The sequence below is a fragment of the Leptodactylus fuscus genome, chromosome 5 (assembly GCF_031893055.1).
Source record: "Leptodactylus fuscus isolate aLepFus1 chromosome 5, aLepFus1.hap2, whole genome shotgun sequence".
Lineage (NCBI taxonomy): Eukaryota > Metazoa > Chordata > Amphibia > Anura > Leptodactylidae > Leptodactylus > Leptodactylus fuscus.
The window spans coordinates 143324010-143344214 of record NC_134269.1 but is presented as its reverse complement, the minus strand read 5'-3'; the positions used below and the strand labels follow the sequence as shown (position 1 = coordinate 143344214).

General features: G+C 36.6%; 2 protein-coding genes across 2 annotated transcripts in view; one reads left to right on the top strand and one right to left on the bottom strand.

Annotated features, from left to right (window-relative positions):
* Window positions 1–20205, top strand: part of TRHDE (thyrotropin releasing hormone degrading enzyme) — a 498184-nt gene that overhangs the window by 113965 nt on the left and 364014 nt on the right. The window lies entirely within an intron of this gene.
* Window positions 151–759, bottom strand: LOC142203044 (cilia- and flagella-associated protein 77-like). The gene has a single exon (XM_075273476.1). The coding sequence runs from the start codon at window positions 757–759 to the stop codon at window positions 151–153; it is 609 nt and encodes a 202-aa protein (XP_075129577.1).

Genomic DNA, 20205 nt, shown 5'->3' with positions numbered 1-20205 from the left:
ATGCAGTCTCCATTGTGGTCCGATCTTAGACTCCGCCTCGTCAAAGACGAGCCTCCTGCAGAACCAGTCTTGATTGGCCGAATGCAGTACACTGTATAGCATTCAGCCAATCAACGCTGGTTCTGCAGGAGGGATGCTGGGGATTGCTGCTTAAAGGTAAAATACTATAGGATCGGCCAGCTGATACCTGCGGAGAACTGAGGTGCAAGTGTCCTGAACCTTCCGCAGCCGGATCTTCTCCTTAGACATGACACATAGAGCCTCACTGGCTCCAAACTGTTGTTCCAACCAAAGGCGCTGGTACTTGTGCTCAATGAGGTCGTATATGGGGGTGGATGGCCTGGTGCTGATACTGTAAGTAATGTCCTGTGGCAACTGCAGACTGCGCAGTTTCAGCCCTCCTTCATTAACAGGGCGCCAGATCTTGAGGGTGTTGTGGAAGGCTTGATGTTCAGCCGCTGTGACCAGCCCGGATTTCACCGCTTCCCAATTTAAGGCTACAAAGTTACTCTCCAGCTTCCTCTGATGAGCCCGCGCCTCCACCGACTGCCAGTGACTGATGGCTTCTGCCACACCACCCTCTCGCAGGAAACTTCTCTGACCATACGAGAAGTCTGGACCCAGGAGAGAGTAACACCGACGCCTGATCTGTCCAAGTTCTGCCTTCTGCAGCAGCTGGTTGTTGTTCATGGACTCATGGACTGCATATTTAACATTAGAGCAGTCTCCATTGTGGTCCAATCTTAGACTCCACCTCATAAAAGATGAGCCTCCTGAAGAACCAGCATTTATTGGCTGAATTCTATACACTGTATAGCATTCAGCCAATCAACACTGGTTCTGCAGGAGGGATGCTGGGGATTGCTACTCAAAGGTACTATCCTGCGGGTCTACCATTCTCCCCGCGCCATGTCCTACTCCTTCAACCTTGCTTTTACTCATCCTGCAGAAACAGCAATGATTGGCCGAATGCTATACACTGTATAGCATTTGGCCAATCAAAGCTGATTCTGAATCGAATCTTTACTGCGAATAGTGAGTGGTATTCGATCGAGTGCAAGTATTTTGAATACTCTAGTATTTGATCGAATACCTACTTGATCAAATACTCCTCGCTCATTAATAATAATAATAATAATAATAATAATAATAATAATAATAATAATAATAATAATAGACATTCCATAGCATACAGTATATTATAATGGACTCGAATAGATCAAGAGTAACTAGAATTTTTTAGAATAACCTTATTTTTGGTGGAATCTCAGTTAGGTGATCTATTTGTCTATCTAGTGGGTATAGACAAGTTGATAGATTTCTGCTATCTTGCTGTGTGAAATAGGAAGGATGCAAATGATGTGCTACATAAAATTAATATATATTACTTTATTGCTGCTCAGAAATAATGGAGTGGACAGTATTCTCTTTGTGCCACTCCAATATTCATGTGTGAAGAAAAACCTCTCTCCTTCAATGCTTACTTTGCTTTAGTGCTTATTGTAGGTGATCCAGATAAGTGTAAAGCTTTGATCCATACTCAAAGGACCGCTATCAAACACAAGGAATAAACTGAGGATATAAATAGAGGATGTAATTGGAAGTGACGCTAAAGAGAAACAATCTCAGAATCTCAGGTATGCAGGGTAAATTTAGCATTTTCTTTTATAAATGCTCTAAAACCATTTAAACTGCTATTTGAATTACTGCAGTTTAGTTTAGTATTAACTAAGTTGTAGCTATCCCTAAAGACATGGGGGTATGTCCCACATTTATCTATCTATCTATCTATCTATCTATCTATCTATCTATCTATCTATCTATCTAACTATCTTTTGTTTCTACTTACTTTTTTCTTTCTCTCTATCTCTATTCATACAGCTATATGTTTGCATGACTTTAGGCATTCTTTCTTTAATTGAACATGACCTCAATGTACAGTAAATATGCTGTATGGAAGACCCCTAGTGCCTAGAACAGAGTTAGTTCATGTTATTGCTCATAGTGCAGGGCAGCGTCTAATGAAATCATTTCCCCTGTAGCACTGCTGCAGGGAAAATGAGTATAATTTAGAGCGAGCCAGCTGTTAGATTTTCATGATTTTATACTGTCAATTTCACCAGCAAGCAAATTATCTGCTGTTTTTTTAGGATTCCTTTCTTATGACTTTCTTTTTAAGCTGATATAAAACACATTTTTGAAATTAAGTAGGAAAATACATTTGAATAAGTGAAAACATTCTGAACTAAACAAAGTTAGAACTTTTAGACCAACATGTTTCAATTACTATTATTACTATATATATATATATATATATATATATATATATATATATATATATATATATATATATACTAGCCTCTGACCACGACTTTATCTGCGTGTTGTTGGCATCGATGATCCACCTATATTCAGCAAATTGCTGCCTTCGATAGTTTGCCTGCTTAGGTGTTTTGGAAGCTCTCAAGCTGTCCTGCTGTTGAACTTATTCCTCACACCGTGCCTGTGATTTTTCTGACATTTCAGCAGCTAGCTTGGATGTCATCTAATGAGTGTGTTGTTGGCATTGATGATCCACCTGCTCAGGCATTTTGGCAGCTGTCAAGCTGGCCTACCGCTGAAATTGTTCCTCGCACCGTGCCTGTAAGTATCTGACATAGCTGGACGCCATATAATGATTGTGTTGTTGGCATCAATGATCCCCCTCACTTCCACTTAAGTAGAACTCTGTTGATTTCTGGCTACCTTCATAGCTCTTGTTGTTTTAGAATTTTGTGACAAATTAGATTTTCTTTTTCCAGGCAAACTGTCAATTTGGATTAACGGTATTTTCCCATCCAGTGTGTCAGCACTGCCTGGAGCAAATCATATAATATGCAAATGATTGTACACAATGGACTCAGGGTTATTTGTGTGTTTACATAGAGAGATAACAGACCTTGCTTTATCAGCAATCTCCAATTAACTGAGATAGTGCAGGTGCCAAGAGCAGTTTAATATAGTATGTGAACATAAATTCATAATAGCCTTGTCATTTACTGGGATAAAAAGTAGCCTATATATTAATCAAGGTTACAAACTATCTATGTGCCAAATTTCATCCAAATCTGTTAAGCCATTTTTTGTGTGAAAGAGTAACAAACACACAAACCCACAAACTTTCACATTTAGAATATTAGAAGGATATTTGTTTGTATATTAAAAGGTTGACTGGCTTTCCTTAAATTAAAATAGTTGCCACATGTACAGTAAAAAAAAAATCTATCCAAAGTGTTCTTGTCACATTATAACCTTTCAATCACACTATGTATCTGCACATTCATTGAATTATAATTCATGACATAAATATTTTCAGATGTAAAATACTGATGGACAGAAGCAGAAGTAGGCAAAAAGAAAAATGATGATGCTCTTCAATGCATATAATGTTAGGACTTGATGGTATTAGACAAATATTACAGACAATAAAACAATGCTAAATTTTATGAGTTGCACATGGGTACTAATACAAATAAATATTTAGCTTTACTTTTAGGCTAAGGCCCCACGTGGTGAGCCACAGCCAAAAACACTGCAGGAAAAGACCGCGGCGGAAGTGCATCACGTCTTTTCCACATACAGATTTCTTTCTGTTATTTGTGGTCAGGATTAGCCAAAAAGGATGTATATCCAAATGATGGGTAACAAAACCAACAGAAAATAAAAACTATTTCTTGGAGTGCTGCCATAGCTTCCGAGATGGAGTCAGACTACAAAAGATTCAAGAATAATTGGATTCCATTTTGATAAGATTCCACAAACATCCAACTTTTGTGAAGGATTTTATCACGCTCTGGTTCATAGCCTTTCTAGCCCAAATCCAAGGGAGAATTTTTCTCTATTGAATTTATTACCCACACACAAACACAAGGCAATAGACATAGCATTCATGTTTGCCTATTAGTCAGAACTGCACTAAATGGACATTTCACACCATAATGAATTGGAGAATCAATATTGACTATTTAGGCCGACTGTCCCTTTAAGGCTTTGGATCATTTTGTCTAGGGGATAATAATGTGCTTAACAGTTAACCCAAAAGTCAGCGAGCCTTTTTCTCCAAAACTTGTCAGTATATGGCACTGTAAAAATATGTAAAATATACTTTGCCACAGAACTCCTTTTTATCAAAGGAAGCTTTCAATATTCCTACAAAAAAATTAGAGGTTTCTCTCAAAGTCTGTGTAATTCAGAAATAATGGAAAATGTAATTTTATTTGTAATATTTGATGGAACTCAGAGATTCCTCTGAATAGGACTTATACATTCTTACTTTTTATACAAAATCTCCCAGTTGGACTGTTAATCAAATTGAACTTTCGAATAATAATGGTGTCATTTTAAAAGAATGTGAACCACAGCGTGACAAATAATAACAATAAAAACATATATGGAGGAGAGCTTTTTACATAAAAGCTGCTCGAGGAACATTATCAACAGCATCCCCATTGATCAATTATCAGAGAACAAGAAAGGAATTTCCAGTTGGCAATTATTCCAAACACTGTGCCTGTCACTGTGGATTATTAGGACTTTTCTTACATTATATCAATTCAAAGAATGACTATTGCCATCAGCTTGAATTTTAAAGAACAAGAAAATTATGATAGTCATATATAAGAAAAGATTAAAGTGGTTTCCTTGACACCCTTGTGATCTACAAGATGCTTATTCAGTCAAACAAATCTTACCGCATTAATTAATGTGAATGCATGCCTGCCACACTTTAGATTTTATTTCGACTTTTAATTTACAGACTCAGTCATGTATTCTTTAGCGACATATTGCCTCAGGTTAGTTTGATTCCCTTGGTCCATTAGTAGCTGGCTCTGCATATCACTAAACTTAGTTTATTATGATCACTTTTCAATCTGTTTATATAGGCACATAAAATATTGTATGAACCTATATTGTGCATTGTTGTAAGCAAAGTAAATAGAAATAAAATAAAAATGTGTTATTTTAATACATATTTGTGATGAAATGGTATATGTATAGATATGATATATAGATATATTTAGTTTTTGAAAAGCATTTGCTGACTTTCTATAAATTACAGAAAAGATGTTTCTACCATATTTAATATCTTGTACATCTCCGTGCAGCACAGTTTCCATGCTCCCAGACCTTGTTATGAGTGAGATTACCAATGCATGGAATTGCCATAGTTCCCATGAGTCCTGTCTATGAAATACATATTGCCTCTATTTATAGTTGCGCGCATGACACTCTATTACAAAGGAGTACTCCATGTTTTCATCTAAAACATACACTCTACAACTAACACACTACTACTACTCTGCTGCTTAATCACTGCACAGTTTGCTGCCCAGCATGTGAAACATGCCCCTCTACAAACATAAGGAAAATGTTTGTTCTTGTACCGTTTTAGCCAGTGGTTTGCCAGTGGTTATGAAATAACTTGCAAGTCTTTTTTAATGGCTAACTCATAATGATGACAGAATATGAAGTTTCGAAGCTCACTCTGAGCTTCTTCAAAAATATCTAAAAACACTTTCTGCAGGCTGTAGTGAGGGATGGGGAAAGGTTTTGATGTTCTACTATGTGCACTTTATCACAAAGAACAAGGGAGATAACATAACATGTCACAAACGCAGATGATAGACATTAGGGACATGATTATGTGACTCCAATGTGGAAGAAAGATGAGGGTGAAGAGAGCGCTGGTCCAAAGAAAATTCCTTTATTCTAATTGGTTAACACACCAATTGTGTGTTAACTAATCTGAATAAAGATATTTACTTTGGACCAGTGCTCTCTCTGCCTTATCTTTCTTCTGCATTGGATTTTCCTGATGTGTCCATGTCATTTGTGAATTATCCCTATACACAATATGTGGTTGTGAATGTTTGTCACAACCAACAAAGGTGAGCAACCATCTGTTTGTTTAGCCAATTGCCACCATATCTTTACAGTATTATGCTATTAGAACTCGGAACAGTTTCTTTTCTATTTTTCCAGTGTGCATGATCATGTGACTGAATGTGGAACAGAAAGAGTTCTCTAGCAAATAATAAATCTTGTTTCATTTGAACAACTTGCACAAAATTGTTAACGATCACTTTATAGTAACTAATAGGAGAAGCAGCAAGAGCGAAAGAGTGTGATGTAATATAAGGGTTGACGCATCAGAACCCCTTTCTTTTAGTCAGAACAGAAAGCTACTTAAAAGTATGTCTTTTACTCTAACGCAGGCCCAGCACATCTCATAATTATATGGATTGCCTATTGATTTTATTGGACACTGTTTAATGCTACATTGCCTTTCTTCCAGTGCTACAGGGTAATTTTACACACCATTGTCCAACAAATTCCATCTTGCCATGCATTGAAATGATCAATTACTCTTAAGTCCCCAGCAAATGACACTTTACTGCAGGCTAGGTATTTCCAGCACATGTGCATAGGAATGATACCATCAGAAGATATTTTATTTATTCACAAGAAAAAAACATAATAAAACAATGTGTTATAAAGAAATCGAAAACTTTCACTTGATTCTTACCTACTTTAATAAGCAACTGCAAGAAATCTTTAATTGAACGTAAAGTTTGCTGCATTTATAAAGTATCTTTGGAAATACTGTACATAAGATAAGATAAGATAAGATAAGATAATCCTTTAATAGTGACCAATTGTAGCCAATCACTGGTCTCAAATGATAGGCGACATGCATGCTAACATTGTCTGAAGTGGTCTAAAATATGGCTTTTAACTCACTAATACTGTTTATCATCTTCCTAATTGGACGTCAGCATTCATTAGATAATTTAACCTGTTCTAACAATTGCTGATAACTTTCAGTTAGGTCCTTTCCACCTTGCAAATAAATAATGTAATCTAATTAAATGAATAATCTAATTGAACATATTTACCGCTTGGCATTGTACTTTACTAAACGAGGGTTTCAGAAGTTATATGTCAGTGGCTCAGTAGCCAGCACACCACTTGCCTTTGTTACCACTAAATGTTGACCACAGATTTTAAAAATAAAAATGCCCAATTGATCAAAAGATGTTTGACATTTAGTATTTTAAGCCACTAGTTATACATTATTTTGTCTTATAACTAGCATCTTGACAATATATAAACTTTGAATTATTTTGTTGTAGAATCTATGTAACTCCTTCACATACTGTTGCTAGTGGTAGTTTTGTTATACATTGCGCCTAGCTGTGTCAGCTGCCTCTGCTTTTTCCCTCTCTTCCTTCAGTGTTAAAGATATGAGTAGGGTTGAGCGATCGGGATCGGAAAAGATCGGATCCCGATCGGCGATCAAGTAAATTTCACGATCGTGATCGGGTTCCGATCTTTATATGTCATTGTGCGTATATGCATAAACAGTATATGCTAATCTAAAAAAGAAAAAATCTGCAAATTTTTTGGTGTTTTGTTCACCCAATATACATTCTAGCATGTGTGAATTTGAAAATAAAAATGTTGTTAATATAAGCTGACTGACACAGTTTTAGTCTAATACTCATTGACAAGGTGACCCTTTTTGTAAAAAAAATAAAATACACAGTATCTGAATTGTTGCCAAATCACTAAGAAGTAAAATCCCTAGAAAAAAATTGGGCAGGAGACAGGCAAAAGGAGAGAGAAGAGGAAATACTTATGCAAATACTACTACTAACAATAAAAATGTGGATAGCAACAGCAGCACTACTTCTGGTCATGACAGACCAACCAATAGCTGCAATATGTAATTTACCATGCTGTCTTTACATATTGTCAACAATTTATTTGCCTTTATCTTTACTGACACAGATACCATTCTCTAATAGTCATGTGGCATTTACTGAGAGATAATTCTCATAGCCCAATACATCGTCTTTCTCCCCTTTTTGATGATTTGTTTTTTGATATAGAGGAGGTAAAAGTGAAAGACATGAGTCTTGATGGAGATAGCCATGGCATGGAGTGTGGTGCTGGTAATAGGGGCACTATGGGGAAATCTGCAAGGGCATACAGAAATCCCATTGCCATGATGAGTCACAAAAAATGAAGACGATAATACCAAATCCGATGATGGTTCTGTTACACATAAGACTTGGAAACCAGGTTAGAGTAACAGGGTGACATCACAGGAAGAGTGTAGTGGCAGCTACAGTAGTTCCATCCAACATGCAGCCCCAAAATGAAAAACACCTGCCTGGGCTAGATCTAAGGCAAGCTCAGATGGTCTTGGCACTGGCAGACAAGTTGCTGATTCTGGCAGGCAGTAGCTATGTGCAGTTATCTCCCATATGAAAGGTTCAAGATCTACATACAGATAATTAGTCATAGGCATGCAGGTATACATGTAGGAACTAGGTCTCTCTGTACTCTCCAACATATTTGGCAAAATCAAATTAGCAGTAGCACCAAATGAGCAAGACCATTCCATTCTTTCTTCCCATGATCATCTTTGTAAGTAGTCCACATCCATTCCACAACTACCACATGGTGGTTATTGCCACATTATTATTTACTATTATCAAATCCATCTGCTTTGCCTCCTAGTCCTCCATGCAATCTGTACCCAGTCATCATGCTGGTCTGCAAATTTCTCTGCTAGTTTAACTCTCACCTGGCCAAGTTTATTTGCAGTACAGTTGTTGTCGTGTCACTCATTGGAAATCAACTGCATTTTGCGTATTTAAATAGTTATAAAAAATTATAATATTTGTTGAAAAGGACAGTATGCTCAATGGGTGCATCAAATAATACTGGAGAGTTGGTCTTTCTGAATATTTATAGTTTTGATCACGTTTTCCATCTCCAATGCTATTATATACACGTGAACTACATATCTTTTAATGGGGACATAAGAGAATTATGAAAAATTCAGATTATTGGCTTACTGCTCGCTAACACAACAATGTAATAAGTCATATAATATTCAGTGGTATTTTTCATAGCCGAATTTTTAATACACATAGTTCTGTTACCAATAGAACCATTTGAGCTTTGCTTTCTTAACACTTCTTCAAAGCTAGAAGGGGATTACCTTTTTTATAAAGTCTTTCTTAACTGCAAAACCTTCAGTCTGACTTTTCTGATAAGGATTGTGCTACTGATTGAAATAAAAAAAAAATCTCTAAAGATTTAGAAACTTCAAGTAAGTTACAACCTCAGTTCCCTCTAAGCAGCTTGCTCTGGAAAAAATAGTTAAAATACCACACCCTGCACATAGGAATACCTGTCATCCGACTTTTATCCTCATTAATACAGTATGTTGTTTTAACTCCATCTTTTCCAGAGTGCATAGCTTAGGGTAACTCTGGTTATGCATCTGTTTTTACAGGAAACATGTCAGGCTTCCAAATTTATCTGATTCTATTTCAAACAAGTGCTGAAAGTCAATGCAAAGACTCAAAAGTCTTGTCAAATGGATTACATTTATATTATTACTAGTGTAGCATGTAGACCATTGCCCCCTATTGAAGGAATAGTATTAGGTCAGGGCCCCACGTGGCGTTTTGGCCATGGTGGGAAAACAAATACATTTTAGAGTACATGTGAAATGCAGAAATGCTGCAATTTCAAAAAACGTTGCGTTTTTGTAAATCACAGCATGTCAATTATACCTTTGGAAATGCTGGCATATTCTGTGTATGTATAATAGGGGCAGAAAGTGTTAATTCTGTTTTTTTTTTTTTTTTTTCTGAAGTGCTTTTTGGCTGCAGCTTGCTGTACGGAGCCTTCGCCTAATATGTTTTCCACACAGAGCAAATTTCTAAACAGGGTGGAACAACTGTCATGTATTTTAGAAGTCGGCTTTGAATGGACTAAAAACTTTTCACAATGGTGTTTAGATCTGTGTATTTTTGTTTTCTGATTATTTTTTTTGTTGTATTTTCTTACATGATTATAGCCGTCGTCATCTTAACTGAGCTGCTGTTAACTCCACTCAGAGATTTGCTTTGCAGCAGCTGCACGGCCTATGTGAGCTTGGAGAATGGAAATACCTCTTTGACTTCTATGGAAGTGTTTCCTAAGTATGCTCTGTGACTGAGGTAGAGGTTATAACGCACGGAGAAGGAAAGGGAAGGGGTGTAATCCTGGCTATGATTGTAATAAGAGGACTAGAGAGCATAAACATCGGACTAAAATGTGGCCAGAATTAAAGTAGTGGGAAATGCTTAAAAGTGAGGGTGGGTTCTCATCTGCGCCCAGTCTCCGGTTTAGCCAATCCGGAAGGTTTCCATCTTCTGCTCCGCAGAAGAATGTATTTGAAAACAGACTGCTGGGTTTCCATCTCCTGTCTAGTTTCGCAGAAACCAGCTGGATTGGCTAAACCGGAGACCTGACGCAGATGTGTACCCACCCTAAGTTTGCAATAAAAAACCCCCTTGATTTAAATAATGTTATTTTCTTATTCTCTTTGCGGGTTAATTTGTATCTCATTGCTGTAGTAAGTGAGGCAGGCTGACTGTTATTCCTGCCTTTCTTAGCTAAAAATATTGGGATCCATCTAACACCATAAAATTCAAATGCAGAGGTATGTGTAGAATAGTGAATTACTTTGGTAGAATACTATAATTTAGGTCTGGTGTAATATTATTGTCTTGAATCTATTTATTGTCTTGGGAACCCATGTTACTTAGAAAAGTGTTTACTACCAGACAAATTTTATTGATGACAAAAATTTCTTGGAAACATTACGTATTAAGTACACCTATGGATTTTACATTGTTTAACTCGCCTTCTGCATATGTATGGTTTGTACAATAATTTTATACTCATTTTAATGAGATTTATCAACTATGAGTCAAAATATTTCCATTTGTATAAGAGTTCTAGTGCTGCAAATACTATACAAAGTAGACAAATGTAATAAAGTGCCTGTGCTGAACTTGGAGACAGACAGCAAATCTGTAATGAGACCAAATGCGTCTTACAAACCTCACTAAATAGTAGCTCTTTCAGAATTCATTTTTGTAATTCAGTTACACAGTAAAATCAAAACACCTGGGCTGCTTAACATCTAAGATGTGAAAGTACATGCTAAAATATTCTACAATTAGTCTCCAAAATATTGATGTTCTTCTTTCTGGGATAAACTAATGCTTTGAGGCAGTATTTCACTTGGGAAGGGGGTTACTAAGCTACTGTACATGCACCACAATTCTGATTTATTTATTTTTTGTGCCAAAATAACCTAAATGTTGTGCATAGCATTTACTATGTTCTATAGTCTGGTTTCACAATAACTATCCATTTTGAAGACTAGAAAATAGTGCACATTATATCCTAATGTATTTCCCAGTCCTTTACAGTATGCTCCTCTTCTCCTTTACAGTATGCTCCTCTTCTCCTTTACAGTATGCTCCTCTTCCCCTTTACAGTATGCTCCTTTTCTCCTGTACAGAGTATTCCTCTTCTCCATTAGTTTGCTCCTTGTCTCCATTACAGTATGCTTCTGTTCTTCTTTACAGTATGTTCCTCTTCTCCTTTACATAGTGTTCCTCTTCCATTACAATGTACTCGTTTTCTTCTTTACAGTATGCTCCTCTTCTCCTTTAAAGTATGCTCCTCTTCTCCTTTACAGTATGTTCCCCTTCTCCATTACAGTATTCTCCACTTCTCCATTACAGTGTGTTTCTCTTATTCTTTACAACATTCTCCTCTTCTCCTTTACAGTATGTTCCTGTTCTTCTTTACAGTATGCTCTTCTTCTCCTTTACAGAGTACTCCTCTTCTCCATTACAGTTTGCTCCTTTTCTTCTTTACAGTATGCTCCTCTTCTTCTTTACAGTATGCTCTTCTTCTCCTTTATTGTATGCTTCTCTACTCCTATACAGTATGCTCCTCCTATTCTTCTTTACAGTATGCTCCTCTTATTCTTTACAGTATGCTCTTCTACTCCTATACAGTATGCTCCTCTTCTCCATTACAGTTTGCTCCTCTTATTCTTCTTTACAGTATGCTCCTCTTATTCTTTACAGTATGCTCTTCTACTCCTTTATTGTATGCTCCTCTACTCCTATACAGCATGCTCTTGTTCTTCTTCTTTACAGTATGCTCCTCTTCTTCGTTAATATATGCTCCTCTTTTATCCTTATTAATAAATAGGTGTTTTTTTTCTATAACTAAAGTAGCACCTACATTTATATTTACATTTGTGCACCTGCAGCATATCACTCCTATGCAAAAACCTATTTGATTCCCCTGTTAGAGAGAATTGCACATTTTTTAGAGATGAATAAAGGTGACAATTATGTACTGTTATACATCCATGTATAATGTATGTGGTGAAGATATCAGTTGCATATATGACAGATTTATTGTCACCAAACCTCGAAGAGTCAAATGATACAGCCCACCTCCAAGACATACCAAACAGGTAGAATTGAAGTAATATGGAGAAATATCAGAGAAATCCTGACAAATCCTACACAAAAATGTGTCAATCACTGTTTGTTGGCAGGGTAAGGAGGTGAACGTCTCTATAGGAGCCCTGTCTGGATTTTTCTTTTTTTCTCAGAAATCCTGCTCTAAATCATATGAAGTCATAAATCAAGTAGCTCAGCTTTTCCTCCTCTATTAGGTTTGCTTTACGTTTTCTAAGGTTTGTAAGATTGTTGTATAGAAGTGTATTTTGCTGTATTCAGTGTAGACAATAATAGCTAAATTTGTCAGGCTAGACAATAAGCTTATTTGGATAATTCTACATTTCTACAATTCTTCTTCTGTCATAGTCATTTGCCATAGATCATACTGTAGTATTACCTATCACCATGTACTAAGCAACATGCTTGCATACATAAGGCATACTATACATCTGGCTCCTGTCTGCGGTTTACTATTGTGTTACAGTACCACTGCATTTAATTCAATAGATGAAAAAGTCACACCAAACTTATTTGATTACATATTAGTCTTTTGGAAGAAGGGAATTATAAAATGATAACCCATGTTGTACTTTCTATTGGTAAATACATCTGTTAATGTGTGGTACACAAGAGTGTATAGATCTACAATTCATATCTGTCATCTTGTTTTATATAAGTAATGCATAATAATGCCCTTCTTAGAATTTCTTCTCATCTCTCCATATATAGCACAAGATTGCAGTAGAATTATACACAGTAAGCCATAATAATGACGGTCTATATTCTAATCAAGGCTTATAAGAAAATTTGTGATAGATACTGTACAATAGCAAATTTACTTCAAGTATATATATTGTACAAGTTAAGGAGTATGTTTACAGTCAATACTGACAGAAAAAAGATGCGCTTGGACTAAAAACTGTGCTTTAATTCACCTGTCATCCAAACAAATGGATTGTATTTATCATAGCAAATGGCATGTATTATCAATCTACCCACACAAGGGCATAAAGATAATGACAATAAAGTAGACACATTCTATTGTTGTTTTTGCTGCTCTTCTGTAATTATATATTACCTTTTCCCTGTAAGCCAAACATTAGCAGGATGAATAATAATCTGCTGCAAAAATGTTAAGATGTAGAATTTGTAGCTTTGTAGCAATTTTAATGTTTGCATTTTTAAAAGTTTGTAATTTTGATGCACCAAACTAGTTTCTAGACACTTACATTCTGTGTTCAGTTTTGTACGCATTAGAAAAGACTTCTAAACAGAGGTCCCTTTTCTGGGGTTCACTGGATTTCAACTGACCTTTGGTAGCATTTTAGAGGACTTTGTGGGATAAACCTGGATAAGAATGAAAAATAATTTTCTGGTTTCGCTTATCTCAAGAACAAACATAAGGACATGTAAGCTCTCCTGACTTTTATGTTTAGTCAATATTTCCATTCTCTGTTAAACATCATGACAATATACTGGGCCACCCAGCCTGATGACAATTGGACTTTCCCTGTTGATGTTTTTCCCTTGTTTTCTCTGCCATTGTGTTTTCCTGTCTTGTCTTGCCCCTCCTTGTCGTTGTCTGTTTTCTTTGCCTGGATTGTCTTCATTGTGACTTTCATTACTTGATATTGTTTTATTGGTGTATTGTACTGATACCTTATTTGGATTTTTGGAACAATACAGGTTCTTCGTCCTTGTTTCTCTTTATTGACAAACTCCTTTAAATAAACAGGGCCTGACCAAAGTTCCAGGGTCTGACACCTTTATTTGTGTATGAGGTCCTGTTCAAGGCTGCTATCAAAATATGGTGATACTTTTTTTCAATAATTGTTCATATTGAACAAAATGAATAAAATACCAAAGCTAAACAATATAAATTTGGTATCACCATAATCATACTGTCCCATAGAAAAAGAATTTTTTTAAAAATTAACAAATGGCCAAGTTTTAAAGGGATATTCTCCTACTCCGGATTTAATTTTAATTTTTAGCTTAAACAAAACCGAAATGTTTTACCAATACTTGGCTTATCAATCTTGATCCACTTGTCAGATACAGTTGAATTTGTGTCTTCAGTGTTTACAGCTAATTTCAGACCAACTCCCTTATCGTGGTAGGGCCAATGACTCTTCTCTCTTTCTCTCTCTCTCTCTCTCTCTCTCTCTGCAAAGTACGCTCAGTTGTTGAGTCCTGATAAGGGCTAGAGCATTGCTTGATTACTGCCTCTGTTATCTCTGTTTGTAAAACCAGAGCTAACTGTACAATTCAGAAAAATAACTATGTTGTTAGCCTGAGCTGAAAACCAGGAAGTGGAAAGGAGAGGAAACAGGAGAGCAAGAGAAATCCTTACAAAACTCCTTTGAAACCAAAACTATTTGATTTTTCTAAAGGTATTACCTAGGTGAATGCAAAGACTTTGAAAAAGAAGATCTGTGTCACTCTATTGAGATATCTGTCACTTTTGTATACTTCATGAATAGAGCTTTGAATGGGTTCATTTTTGTGCAACAAGATTTTATTCATATCATTTTAGGGAATTTGTATTGATGTGTAATTATTTTTTTGGAAGACAAAATAAGAATATCGACAGTTTTTATAATTTCTCTTCTTGGTTAATTTAATATTTTGGAACTTTATATCATTTTTTTTGTTTTTTTGTTGTTTATTACAGCCAATAGCTATCACACTCTCTCATGGACGTAGCCGGCACACAGGGGGTTAAGTGGCCAGCCACGAACAAAGTCTGCCGGCCGCTTCCATTCATTTCTATGGGAGAGTGCTATTCGTAACGGCTGTTTTGAATAGTGTTTGCTCATCTATAATGTTTATATTCACCACTCCACTGATTCCAGCTCTGTTGGACTTTTCTCTCTACCTCCACTGTGCCCAAGCAACAAGCACTTTTAGTTTTGGTATCTGAAGTGCTATTCAAGCTTGGTAATATCAGAAGGGCAGTGTCAGGCAGAAGGGCATGATTCAGAGCTCCATTCAGAGACAGCCAGTGATTCAGATCTTAGAATCACACCCCTTGTCTGCTCTTGCAAGACACCAATCTCCTGACAATACAGAGGTTAAATATAATACCACACACCACAACTAACAGCATTGATTGCTCTGGAACAGTGGGCGCTAGAGAAAAAAAAATCTAGCTGTGCCAGTATCATTGGAGCAATAGCTATTACATAATGTAAGGAACAGATCTAGGAAATGGTGAAATGTCCTCTTTAACTGATGATGCTTTTTTAATGATTTTAACAACTTTGTGGCCTAGACTGTTTCCTTCATGAAAGAATTCAATAAACAAATAAACAGAATATAAAACATTCTTAGAACTATTATGTTCTTTCTATGGGTTTTTTATGGAATCAAGGTCTGAGCTTAATAGATCATTCAAGTCTGAACAGGCCATTTAAGACTTTGATGGTCTCTTGCTGATGGCATTCCTTGGTTGCCTTGGATATGTGCTTGAGTTTGTTACAATGTTACAAGGAAAAATTCATGTTAATCTTTGGCTTTCAAAGTTCACATGATTTTTTTACTAAAATATTTTCATACATCTTTAGGGTGATAACTATATTTTAACTCTGACAGGTCAGGTTATATTAATTTCATTGACTTTTAATGACTTGATTTTGTAAATGTATTAATCCTTGCATCCACTTTAACCTTTTTTGAAATGTATTAATTTGTGACACTTGGCAGATTTACCCTGGAATCATGCAACAACTAACATGAAGTTTTACATGACAGACATTTCGTAAAAAGGAGTTTCCAGCTCTACTAGCATTTTTAATCAAATACGTTTCTCACAATCTGCAAGTACTAAAGGGAAAAAACATTTACAATAAACAGTACTTACTTTACAATATTACTTTAGCACCCCGCTCTTATGTTGTAACTGATTTGACGTCGATCAGATGTCCTCCATTGATAAGATGTTACCCATCTAATTTTAAGATGCACAAATAAGAAAATCTTAATTTCCCAATTGCCACTACTATATTTCCCTATTAATCATCCATCTCATTCACCATAAACAGCTTGATTTTTCACACTAAAATATCAGTACCAGTTATGATTCTGTCAAAAAACATGAGAGCTCAGGGGGTGGTTGTTATTTATTGTACTGTACCTGAGATCATTTCCAGCTTGTAAATAAAGCACAAAATTGTGGAGCAGAAACTTGCTTATTAACGCTAAATGTATTTTTGTGTGAGTAAACATTTTAATAGTCTGATAATAGTCATATTGCTTCCATTTTCTAATATTTTGTATTTTAACCCTTTGTAGAAATAGTGTTTTTACATTTCTATTTTTTCATTTCCATTATCATAGCTGGGAGGACTTTACTTTTGTGGGGCAACTTGTACTTAGGAATTGGACCATTTAAAGGGGCTTTCCCATCTCAGTGGTTCAGCAGTCTGGCTGCAGTCTTTTCATCTCACTTCCTGTATTTCTGCCTTCCTCTTTCTAAATGGCTGGAAAAGTCTGACAACACTTATACAGATCAGATAATATGCAGATGCTTTTACAGAAGGAATCAGTGTTATCGGTGTGTTATCTGTAACCAGGCTTTATCAACAAACTGAAACAAAATTAGTTGAACCTGCAAGCCAGAGCAGTGAGTGACATCACTTGTCCTATAGGTCTGTGGTTATAGCAAAGCAGTATAAAGATGGTTCAGTAACTGCTTTTAAAGGGATCCTATCATTTAAACACATTTCTTTCTCCCTACCGCATCGGAATATCCTTAATAAAGGCTATTCATCTCCTACCTTTAGAAGTCTTTTCCGGGCCGCCGTTTGCTTGAAATACTGATTTTTGCCGGTATACTAATTAGTTCTCGGCCAGCACTGGGGGTGGGCCCCAGCACTCAAACAGCACTGGGGGCATCCCCAATGCTGCCAGAGAGCTCTCCAGTGCCTCCTCTATCTTCGTCAGGAACGTCTTCTTCCTGTGTCTTTTTCTGGTGCAGGCTTTGAAACTTGTAGGCCTCGGGCAGAGCCTACTGCGCATGCCCGCAGTCAAAAGAAAAAAAAAGGCCGCTTACAAAGTAAGTAAGCGGCCATTTTCTTGTGGCCTGTGGGCATGCGTAGACAGCTCAGCCCGAGGCCTATAAGTTTCAAAGCCTGCGCCAAGAATTTAAGAGAATTTATAGCACTAGCCTGTTGAGAGTCTATGCCACTGAACATGATTGGAAAGCAACATAGTGCCACATCATGATGGGAGTTTTGCAATAGGTACAGAGCTTGGAAAATTCAAGCACAAATGCAAAGACAGGACTGTACAGTAAGGAACAAAGCTTTATATTTGTTACCATTTCTTGCTGTTTCTCTACTGCGTGCACACCATGTTAAACAGGCACACGGGTGGTCTTTGCATCCTGGAATATGTTGCTTGGATTATGGCTCTGTCGATCATATAACTTACAGTAAATCCTGACCAGGGTTTTAAAATTCCAGATATAAACAGAAGAGGCCTGTATAAATACAAGTTCTGTAGTAATTACTTGTTAGTAAATTACATTTTACAAACCATAAGATGAGTATCATCAAAATTGAATAATGTAAATGGGAAGCATCAGGCAAGAAGAGAAGGGCTGATTTATTCATACAGCATTATAAATCAGTATGGCAGCCAAATGAACATAATTTATCATTCAGTATCTACACTGAAAACAGTATCTACACTTTGAGGAAGAATTGCTGAAACCAGTTTGTAAAGTAAATAACGTTATACATTGAGATCAATATGTGCCAGTGGCATGTGGGTAAAACATGTTGTTTCATCCTTGAACACCTAATTCTTAAGAGAAAACACTTAAACTAACTGAGGACATAGGTTAGTGCAGTAAAAACCAGAGCTATAACATAAAGTCAATAGTACTTTAGAGTCTTAAATCTTGGCATCTTATTTTAAAGTAAACTCAAAGACAAACTCAACACCCACAAGTCCAGCAAACAACTAATACAGTGTTCAAAGACACTAAAAAACTGCTGAAAACACTTAGAGGACCTTTCACCACGTCTAACAAGTCCATCTCTTTACATCAATTAATAGACACCCTGCTAATGATTGTGAAACAGTGGATGGTCCCCTACCACTTCCCCCCACCACCACCACTTCCCCCTCATTACCTCCACCCCGCCATTCCCAAGCTGTTAGTTGTGTTATATAAGCTTTTTTTCCCAGTGGCTTTCTTGCAGAAAAGATGAATATCTTTATGGACCATGTCACTATATCTGCAGAAATTAGCAACTATGTGTAGTAGATGCCATACCTTTATAAGGGTTACTATTAGAGATGAGCGAGTAGTACTCGATCGAGTAGGTACTCGATCGAATACTACGTTATTCGAAATACTCGTACTCAATCGAGTACCACTCGCTGTTCGAATGTAAAAGTTTGATGCAGAACCAGCATTGATTGGCCGAATGCTATACAGTCGGCCAATCAATGCTGGTTCTTCTCCTACCTTTAGAAGTCTTCTCCCTGCAGCTTCCCCACAGCGTCTTCCGGCTCTTCATTCACTCTGCCAGGTATCTTGTACGGTGAACGCCATAAAAAATAAATACCGCAATGCGCAAATTAACGTATTTTGTCACCTTGCTTTCTCAAATTTTTTTGCAATAAATAGTCATACATACCAAACATTGGCACCAATAAAAAGTATAATTGCCCTGCAATTAAAGAGCCCTGACATATCTCTGTCAACAACACAGTAAAAAAAGTTATAGGCATTAGAATACGGTGACCCCAGGAAAATCGTTCATTTTCTAAAAGACAGGTTTTATGCTTTAAAGCAGTAAAATATAATAAAACCAATATAAATATAGCAAATGCAAAACTTGGGTAGTAAATGCTACTATTCAATAGGACCAAAATAAATTAGCATTAATAAATAACTTTTAATACAACATTTAAAATTGGCAAAAGACCAAAACAAAAAAACACATAGGGGATAGATGATAATGAGAGAAAGATATAGAATTGGTCTATGATGTTAATAGCAGTCTTATCGTGTTAGGTGCTGTGAGACCAAACTTTAATACCCTAGACACAGATGACCACTATGAAAGGGGAAATCAACCCTAATGTAACATGTATCAGATGTGAAATCCACGTACTACTATTGAAACATCATTCCCAACCAAAGTAGACCATAAAAATGACTTATTCCCCATTAATATGTGGATTAAACAATGGTCAAAGTTAGGGAATGAGAGATCAATGCAAATCAAGGGACGGGCATGCTACATCCCCCTCAAAGAGTAATAAAATAAAATGCGAGTGTATTAAAGAGAAAAACTCTTACATATATATGTGATCAGAGGGTTGAAAAATGTCTATATAAACAAAAGAGACAGGGTTGAATCCTACTACCAACTAATGAAATGGCTAGGAATCCCCCTGAGAGAGAATTTCTCAATACCACTATTCCTTCAATATAGGGCTAGAAACAACGATATCCCTGACTGGCTAGCATAAGTATCGGAGACTCCATTGGCTAGCAAAAACAGATAAACAGGGGACCCCCTAATATGCTATGACTCACTATTAGAGATGAGCGAGTAGTGCTCGATCGAGTAGGTATTCGATCGAATACTATGGTATTCGAAATACTCATACTCAATCGAGTACCACTCGCTGTTCGAATGTAAAAGTTCGATTCAGAACCAGCATTGATTGGCCGAATGCTATACAGTCGGCCAATCAATGCTGGTTCTTCTCCTACCTTTAGAAGTCTTCTCCCTGCAGCTTCCCCACGGCGTCTTCCGGCTCTTCATTCACTCTGCCAGGCATTGGGCCTGGGCAGAGCCGA

Coding starts and splice junctions, on each gene's coding strand:
- LOC142203044 (XM_075273476.1), bottom strand. CDS start 759: ATGAGGTGGAGTCTAAGATTGGACCACAATGGAGACTGCTCTAATGTT.